The following is a 9,796-nucleotide window of genomic DNA, read 5'->3' on the forward strand; positions in this document are numbered from 1 at the left end:
TAGATGGATGGTTTACAAGTGATTGTTGGCTTTGATATCGACAGCTGGGCCCTGATCTGTTGGCCAAACGCTGCTCTCCAACCAGTGCGAGGGGTAACCGTTCCAGCTGTGGGTTACAGATTGGCGCTTGCGAGCAATTCAAAGCTGGAATTCTTGGGACTAGTGTTTTTAAATGCCAAAACGGTGTTGTCTGTTGGACTCCAGTTTATAGCTAGGCCCCGCCCGCACGCACTGAGAAGCACTCTCAGCCTTGCCACAGTGCGGGCTGAGGGGGGTACCTCGAGGTACACAGCTATCCGGCCGCCGCCCACCAGTCAGCCACCTAGATCGATTTCCCGTTTCTGAGTGGTGAAAAAAAGGGGGGGGTAAAGATCTGCGACCTGTCGATTGGAGCGGGCGGGCCCTACATGATGGAGGTTTTGATGGGGCCACGCGCGCGTGTGTGTGGAATCGAGAGAACACAAAAGTCTGTTGTGTGTTTGGCAGGTGATCGGGTGGGAGTCCAATGAGATCTCGATTAGATATGTAGAGGTTTGATTAAGGCAGAGATGTTGGGATTGGGAGGTAGGTTGACGATGAGGTTTTCGTTTCTTACCCTATGAAAGAAAAATGACAACAAATCGGAAAGACAAAAACCTTCCTGTCAGGTGGGCTGACATTTTTTATTTTTATTTTCGCTTGGTGGCAGAGTAGTATGGGGTGGACGAGATTTCTCTCATGTTGCAGCTGGAATGAATTGTGATGATGCAGCTACCCGTTTCTTGTGTGTCCCAAACCTACACAACCACTCACAAAGCGCGAGCCGATGATTATCCATCCGCTTCGTCTCTCCCCAAAACCAAAGCCCGGTTCTCGGTTCTCCATTATTATCGTTTGTATTTTTTTGCGTTGCGGCCGCAGCTCGAAGTCTTTCTCTCTCTCTCCGTTTCTTTATCATTGGGTACCACAAATAGTTGCACAATGCTGCCCAAATTTTGCCTCCTTTTCTCTCCCTAAACCCGTTCCCGAACCGTGTGTACACACTTCCCGAGCATGTGTTTCGGCCCGGGAAAACGAATGGGTAAGTGAAGTAAAATCACCTGATGGTCTCGGTCCGACGTAAAGGTAGCTTTTGGTTTCTTCTTCTTAAAGAGGGGGAGGAGAGCAAGCAGTTCCACACCCACACCGGCCGGACCGCGACTTGCACTAACTATGATGAGTTGGCAAACAGGTAAGGTGGACTTGTCAGACCGTTGCACGACCTTTTCTTTTTTGCCTTTTCCTCTCTCCCTCACTTCCTCGGCTGGGTATTCTTCCGCGGACCGAGGAGGAGGAGGAGGAGGAGGACGACGACGACGAGGACGAGGACGAGGGCGAAAAAGAGAAGAAAAGACTGATGATGGGGGAATGATCTGTCAGATCTGGGCGGCCGCGGAAAGGAGGATGGGGAAATATCCTCCAGTGGGGCGATCATTCTTTTTTTCATTTTTCTAATCGGTAAGCATAAAAATGGCATGAGAGAACTGACAAAGTTGAACCCGGGGAGCCGGGGCCATGATGTGGGAAAAGAAGGCTAGAAACGCCTCTTCCGCTTTGCATGATGACTGCTTGCGTTGCGGGTGTGTGATCTGTTCTATCGTGCTTTCTTAGCTCACCTACCCAACTTCCTCGATAACTCAGCATGCACTGTGGCGGTGTCAAAACTTTGGTGATTGATGGCTTGGGAAGAATTTGAAACCCAATGACCCGATTCCTGGCTCCCTCTCTCTCTCTCTCACACACACACACACACACACACACACATATGTTGAGGTAATGGTGGTGGGTAAGGTACACCCATCCACCCCCCCTCCCCCATTTCGGGATCCGACATCCAGGGTCCACGATATTGTTTTGGCATTCCCCCCCCATCACAAGTATAGCAATCTATGCTCGGCCCGCTGCGTGTCTTTTAGCTCTTTATAAGCACCGAGTGACAAGTTCAGTGATCGACACTTTTTTCCTTCTCTTGGGGTAACGGTCAGCAAGCCTCAGACAGCAGATAACTGAGCATGGAATGAAGATCTTGATGCCCAAGGGCGCACAAGCATTTTTTTTTCTATATCGATATCATTTGTCAGAGCGAGGGGGCTATGATTGATCAAGTCAGCTACCTGGACAGACAAGACAAGATCTTCGATTTCTCAATAGGCAAGAAGTGAAGAGAAGGGCGGGGGAGGAAGGGTGGATGGATATTGGTGGGGAAGGGGCAGCCCGTCAATCAATTAATCACTCGGATCGGGCTTGACGGGAATGTGCATGAGGGAAAGGGAGTTGATCAAATGTATTGGGTGGCATGGTTTGTGTGTATCTTGACTATCAACTGCACATGTTCCTTCCACACCCACCACCCCTATTCGACAAGAGGGTGAATATTGACCAAAAGGTCAGATGTTTGACGCCTCTTTTTCTTTTCTTCTAGTGGCCAGAATGTTGCATTTGAACTGGCGGGAGCAGCACGACTAGCTGATTGCCTTGTATTGTTGGTCATTCGGTTTCCTCTCTGATGTTGGATCCATGTTTGTTTCGCCACGGTGGTATTGAACTTTCGAACAGGGCAACGGTGGGCAATAGACATCAACGCACCTGTCAAACCTCTTTACCTACGTGCCTACCTACCTTGCTCCTACTTCTCAAGACTTATCCCAAAGTGTGTATTGGGGGAAAAAGAAATAGCATACAAAACTGCCGTGCCCTTCCACCACAACACAACACTCCATACACTCCATCGGCTAAACCTGCCCCGTTTCACCAACACCATCAACTCACATTTCCATCCATCCACCCAGCCAAACAAGGGACCACCCGCAGCCCACACGCAGCCTCCTCAAACAAAACCGCAAGATAATTCCTCTCCCCATCCCAGTAGGGATTCCGGGCCCTTCCTTTCCCGATTCCGAACCAGCAGCTGTCAGAAAATGTTCGGGCGACAGGAAAACTGTGTGTGTGTGGGCTTGTATCAAAAGCCAGCCAAGCTCCTGACTTTGACCATGCAACTACCCGTCCGATTTCCTTGCACCTCTTCTTATACAGTATGAAAAGTAAAACGCCACTACATGTAAAAAGTTGCACTTTATTTCCATGTCAAAAGCATGATCAATCAGTGGTGTTGGTGTGAATCGAGCCTCTGTTGTGTGTGTATTGTGTCACTAAAGGTGCCCAAACTTGCCATGTCTGCCCTCCCACCATAATCACTCTCCCCGAAACACCCTCATGATATCTCGCAAAAACCACAACGTCACACACACGACCAACCGAACAAATCTTTTCACAAAAACGACACACACCACCCCCAAGAAAAACGTACCACACACACGCACACACACACATGCGAAACTCAAAATCAAAACATAACCTCTCTCAAAATATCTCTGTTTCTTTCTCTTTCTTCTTCTCTTCTCACATATAACTCAAACACACACAAGTTACACACTCTGCCCCCCCCGCCCCCTCCCCAATGATAAAAAAACAAAAATGCCATGAACACTCCCCCTCCCCAGTGATAACACCTTCCCCTTCCCCCAAACCCCAATCCCTACCTTTGCCCCACCGTATATGTTTGTACTCTTCTTTCTCCCCATTGCACCATAAAACAAAAGCCAGCCAGCCAGTAGCAAAAAAAGAAAATCAAGTCCCAATAACACAAGTCTTTCAGGCGAGAACAGTAAAAAGGAAAAAAGGGAAAAAAAAGAGGGGGTATATGTATATACAAATATCAACCGTACACAAACCAAAAAAAAAAAAAAATCTTCACATTCGCATTTTCCCACTTCTTTTTGATTCCTCCTCCTCCCCGGCGGCAGTGGTGGTTGTTGCAAAGGTGATTGAATATATTTCCTTCTCCCACATGGAGAAAAAAAACGTATTCGGGTATTCGAAAAACATTGGGTGTGTGATATAAAAAAACGACATGGTTGCAGAAGACGGATACACGTGTTTGTTGCCTGGAAGGAGAGAAGACCAAAAAAACAAAAAAAGAAAAAAGACCGGTCAATACTAGCTCCGGTCCTCGGATGGCTTTGGCCTCAGCGACCTCTGATCAAGCTGCCTTTTTCGCTCCAGTTTCGCATAGTGAAGACCGCAGGCGTTGCATAGCGTCCTCGCCCCGTCGGGACCGCGCCTCCACTCTGGGGTGTCAATCCTGTTGCAGCTGTGACACCGTCCGGGAGGAGCCGCACGCTGTTTTGATAACTTTGTTAGCTTGCCATGTGCCATTTATCCGGTAACCATCTGTCAGACAACAACAACAAAAAAAAAAAAACTTACGCCGCGCCGCTTCTTAACCTCGTTCAGACTGTAGGCTGGCTTCATCCCGTCGTTGTACATGGCCACATCCTCGTCCTCGGGCTTTCGGCCGTGATCGCGCGCTCGCTCGTCCTGAATTCTATTCCGTTGAATCATTTCCCGCACCTCCTCGAGCTTCTTGAGGGCAAGCAGGAGGCTGTTGAGAAGCCCGCCGACCTCGTTCTCGGTGGGCATTCTCGACAGGATGGGCTGCGAGCCACCCTGCTCCCGCGCGGCAGCTACGTAGGCCTCGGCAAAATTGAAGCCAGTACGGCACGAGTTGGCAACCTGGTATAAGTTGTTAGCATCTGAGTTTTGGCATCACGGTTCAAGATGCGACTCACGATTTGCAGAGCATCTTGGTAGCCATATGTTTCGTAATGCTTGTCCAGGGCGGCCTTGTAGTCCGACAACCGATGGTGCATATATTCGCTGTTTTCCTCACCATACGCAGGTGGCCGTTGCGAATCATATGGGGATGCGAAGCTTGGTCCTGAGCTTCTAGGGGATGCTGGGTATGCCGACAGAGGCAACTGTCCAGGTGGCAGGCGTCCGGTTTCAGAATAAAGCCCTGGCAACTGCTGCGGCGGCTGCTCGCGATGGCCAGCGCTGAGAGGCGGTTGTTGTGGCTGCGGTGGCCTGTGGTCCGACTCAGCCGAGTCGACTTTGTGTGCATGTGAAGGGGAGTGGTGTGGCCCCGAGAAAGTGTTCAGTGGTGGAGGTGCAGGTCGGCTAGCCAAAGCAGGCCGTGATGGGTCAGAGAAGGCAGGGAGGGTATCTGATCGTGGGTAACCCGACGATACAGGATGCAGTGTTCTTGGCGACTGGTTCTTCTCGACTCCAGCCTCAAAGGACCGTGGCGGACCTGTGAGCGATGCGACCGAGAAAGGCGCTGGGAGGCTCTGAGGAGGCATTTGTTGAGGCACTGGGGGTGCAAATGACCCAGGCTTTGTCCCCGAGATGACTTCGGAGATGGAAGGGAGGGATTGCCGGTGGTTGTTAGCGGATTCTGGTTCTTCAGCCGACCGGCGCGGCTCAACCGGCGAGATCATGCCAGGGATGCTGGTGACGGGAGCCGAGTGTGGGTATCCCGAATTATACGAAGAGTGATGCTGATGGTAACCCGGGGCGCTCGGGCTGATGATGGTAGCGGTCGCCATGTTTTGCCCTTCTCTATACGAGGTATCGATGCGTTGGTCTCGAGGTCGTCTATCAAAATGATCCAAGGGGTTGCTGTTGGCAGTTGGAATTCCACTGGAGAATTGAGAATGTTAGACGCGCCTTGGGGGAGGGAGCAGCAGCAATCAAGCAAAGAAGAAAAGTCACAAACCTTTGCCTGTTACCCGAATCACCCGCTTCCATAGCGGGTCTTGTTCAAACTATGTGTGTATATATATCCTTCAAGCAAGCAAGGCGCTACGGGGTGTGTTTGACGTGCAGATTGACGGGTGGTGCTTGTCGAGTGCGCACAGTCGCTACCATCCAGCTGGCGGTGACGGTCGGACTTGGGACCGTTTTTGGCGTCGGCTCTGCGGCTCAATCAGGGCCGGGTGGGCAACGGTGGTTCGGCGAACGTATAAGAATGCTATTGTCGGCTTTCCGCTTTTCGGTTCCGTAGGCAGTCCGCGGGCCAATTCCTGAGAGGAGAGGCCTAATAGCACTCAACAAGCACGGGGCGATGCTGCAAGAATCCTCAAAGGGCACGGCGGCGGTAGATTGGGGGGGGGGGTGGAAGGCAGTAGGTCACAGGCGTGCAAAAGACGGACAGGAAAGGGAGGCCAGGTGGAGGTGGGCGGACAGGCGCGGTTTTGTGTCTTTCCTTATTTTGTTAGGGGACCCGGGGGAGGGGGCTGCTGAGGCTAGAGGACTCGCAGATAGCCAGCCGCTCGGGGGGAGAAGGGGGGGGGAAAGGTAGGTATGTATGTGTACTGTGTGGGTTTGGGGTGGATTGGAGGGAGGGGCGATCGAGATCAGGTGTGGGTCACCACTCTCCCGTGGAAATGGATTGTGGGAAACGTGCTGTTTCCCCCCGGACCCTTGTGTCTCGCGCCGACGTGAGACCAGGTACCTCGACCAAGCGTTAGCGTTCCCAGCTCCGCACCTCGCAAGCCTGGGCAGAGAAGCAGCCAGCCAGCCTACGGATACAGCCAGCCAGCGGCCAGTCAGCCAGCCCGTCCACAGCACAGCACAGCACAGCACAGCGCAGCTCCCACAGCAGCAAGCACCAAACAGCTCACTCACCCCCCTCTTTTCGAGCCGAGTGAGAAGAGGAAAGCAAGCTGCCAAGCCCGGGCTACCAGATTCGATGATGCCTGTGCCGTGTTGATGTCACTGTCCTGTCAATCTGGACGATCGTTGCGAAGAAACCGAAAAGGCGGAACAATTCGCTCTCGGCCCTGGCGGGCTCGTGTGGTTGGCCAGAAATCCCTCTGCCTGGATAGTGATGACGACTGGTCGTTGGAATTGGGAACTGGTGCACCGTAGTCAAAGCAGAAGAGACAGGAAAAGAGAAGAGAAAGTGAAAGCGGGCCGCTGATGGGCGAGGGCCGGACGACAGACAGTAATTATTACACCTCTCTCTCACCTCGAGGTGGGAGCACCTCCAAGCTGCAACACGGGTAGATGAGTCTGGTAGTGGCAGTTTATCGCTTGCTGTGCGTACACTACTGTGCTCTGTGTGCCTCGCACAAAGTCGGAGAAAAAGACGGGAGGACTTGAAAAGGCTCTCCCTCTCCCCAGATCGATTGGAAAACATGTTACAGTATGTAAAGTACTGGTACTTGCCCAACAGCGTCTTATGTCCGCAGTCTCTTTTGCTGGTTGCTGCTGCAGCATCAGGCACTTCTGGAAATGCTCTCTACCTGTTCTTCCAAGTACTGTACTGTACCTCGCGGTACCGGAAACGATCGCGTTCCCGGCATGGCATGGCATGGCATGGCTTCTCCCCCTCTCTGATGAGATTTGATGAACCGATGCGCGGGTCGTCCAGTCAGGAAATGCAGTTGGTTTGAGTGGGGGAGGGAAAGGGGGTGCATGGGGGCGCCATCTCATGCTCCACCTGATGCTTGGGTTACCACTGGGCTGGGGCCTTGCTGCGATGCTGGCTGGGATTTTGGTCAGCCAGGAATTTGGTACCCCAGCCCGATGCGGTGAAGGCGAACCTTGTCGCCTGGTTGGCCGGCTTCCTGCCGAGTCCACTTTGTCCACGGGTACTTGGCGGTACCATGTCGACACCCCGTCACCGTACCGTGTGCTCTTTTTGGCTTCGAACTGTGTCGTCGCTTTTTCCTCGACAGAAGGAAAACGTCAGCGCCCAGCAAAAAAAACGCCAGCTGACAAGGAAACACCCCCAAGGTCTCCAAGGTGGGTGCATTTCGATCTGCAGGATCCTTTTCGAGTCACGTTATTAGAAGAACATGAAGATAACAGTCTCAACCACAATCATTGTTTGATCACATGGCAAGTTCCGCCGTCGTCCCGAGCTGCTGCCATTGTCTGCCGCATTCAAGAGGGCGGCTCGCATCTCTATCCGTACGTACACGGCCTCTGTCCCCGCACACAGAAGATCTGGCTATCGGATCGGACATCGCCCCCCGATCTGGGTGCCGTATCGTGCCACTGTGCCTCCACCATAGGTCAGCTTTTGAGCGCGTACGTAAGGTAGCTATTGTACGTGTGTACTAGGTGGCATGTTGGGCAGATAAGGAAACATTCAGGCAGCAGCAAACACGCCCAGCGTCATAGTGTATAAAAGTCTGGTTAAGCTTATGTTACGGACCTATTTGTCGGGTCGCTCAGGGCGGCAACGGAGGCTGCACCAACAACAGCTGGAGAGCACTTGTTTCTGTGGTGGGTTTTCGGTAGGGAATCTCTGACTCTGCCGAGGCCAATTCATCACTATCGCACGATTTCACCCTGGTGTTTGCCCGGCTTGGCGTCACATTCTAGAAGGAAAATGTCTGTGACTGCCCCCTATGCTGGATCGAGATCCCTGGTCTTAGCCCCCTTTGTCGTGTAAATCGTTGCTGTAAACGGCAATCCCAGCCAGACCAGATGGATGGGACGGATGAGATGACGCCTTTGTTCCAATACAACCGCTGTTTATACTATCTGGCCGGCCGTCTGGCTCTGCTTGAATGTGCTGTCACAGGGCGCTGTGGAACAGCGTCGTAGCTGTGAGCTATTGAGGAGTTATATCCAGTGGTTGCTCACTAGTCCAGTCGGGGCACTCCGAGCATAGCAGACTGCCGATTTCCCCAGCGATCGGTACCGGTATCTCGGCGGAGAATGTGCATAAGCAGTTCCCTGCTTTTCAGTCGGCTCTGTGGTCCGCTGGAGGGCTCAGCAGAGGGAAAATTGCCAACGGTTGGCAGTTTTCCAGTCCCGGCATCTGTCAGAGGATGCCAGCGCCCAAGGCGGCTGGTCTGGCAGCCGCTGACCTGACAGACTCATCTGATGGAGGGGTAGTACTCCGACCTCTTCATCTCCGCCTCGACGAATGGGCTGTGGCATCACACTGCTCCCAGGTGCACTCAGCCATATGAGCTGGCACTCTCGTGCGTGATACAAACAATGCGGTGTTGTTGCTACCAGCGGCCCCCAGAGATATGCCGAGCGAGGTGATTGAAAAGGCCTCATCGTGGTCAGAAGAGGCGGGCCCCCGTCCAGCATGAAATTCCCTCTATCGAATTCTGGCTTTTATGACGAATCTCCAAGCGGGAATAGTGTCAGGTATCGCATCCGCTCCATCCTCTCGCCCCTCCAAATCTCCGGGTCTCCCAGCGTGGGGCCGCCGCGAGGGTCGTGTCGTGATGGATTCAGGAGGTTCGCACACGAGGAATACGACGCTGTTCCAACACCAGCACGTGGGCTCTTGCTGGGTTGTACCACGGGATACCCTGAGGATTTCGAGGGAGCGGTTTGAGCCGAAGGATTGGGCCACAAGGGGTTTCTCATCGATCGGATCTGGCCTGGTGTCCCCGCTGACGGGCAAGGGTCATGAGATGAAAGGACACGGCCAATCTTGAGTGCCACAGTGCATGGCGCTAGGCTGGCAGGCCTGCGTGCTGAAAGGTTGCGGTTTGCTGGATTTTTCTCGCTAATCGAATGGCCGAATCGGGCTTGGGCCTTGTCGAGAGCGTGGATGGGTGGAATATGGGCAGATGGGATGATGGAATCAGTGGATAATGCAACGCACCCGAAAAGTCCCGCCAAGCTCGGTTTTGTGAGCGGCCCAATCTGTTTTCCCCGCTCTGCAACTCCACGGGCAGACGGGTTGGCCCTATCAGCATTGGCTGATTATTTTCCTGCAGGCCAAAGAGCTGTCTGCGACAAGAAAAAAAAATCGCTGAAACGGGCAACATTCACGGGTAAAGTCAGATGATGAACGGTGGATCGGCTTCGGGGGGGAACCGCGCGGGACGGGAAAGATGGCGTCGATATGTTCGATATTTGCATGTACGGCACGTGATTGTGAGGTAATAGGTATTAGGTA

At 52.9% G+C, this 9,796-nt stretch overlaps 1 protein-coding gene across 1 annotated transcript; it reads right to left on the reverse strand.

The window, feature by feature from the left end:
• Positions 1–3,544: 3,544 nt before the first annotated feature.
• On the reverse strand, positions 3,545–6,898 carry QC764_201880 (uncharacterized protein). The gene is given in 5 exon segments (XM_062943892.1): positions 3,545–4,218; positions 4,285–4,590; positions 4,647–5,556; positions 5,633–6,450; positions 6,462–6,898. 4 exon segments carry the CDS (start codon positions 5,662–5,664, stop codon positions 4,015–4,017), a joined length of 1,452 nt encoding a protein of 483 aa, XP_062802653.1. The 5' UTR covers positions 5,665–6,450; positions 6,462–6,898; the 3' UTR covers positions 3,545–4,014.
• Between the last annotated feature and the right edge of the window lie 2,898 nt (positions 6,899–9,796).

The sequence above is a fragment of the Podospora pseudoanserina genome, chromosome 2 (assembly GCF_035222485.1).
Source record: "Podospora pseudoanserina strain CBS 124.78 chromosome 2, whole genome shotgun sequence".
Taxonomy (NCBI): domain Eukaryota; kingdom Fungi; phylum Ascomycota; class Sordariomycetes; order Sordariales; family Podosporaceae; genus Podospora; species Podospora pseudoanserina.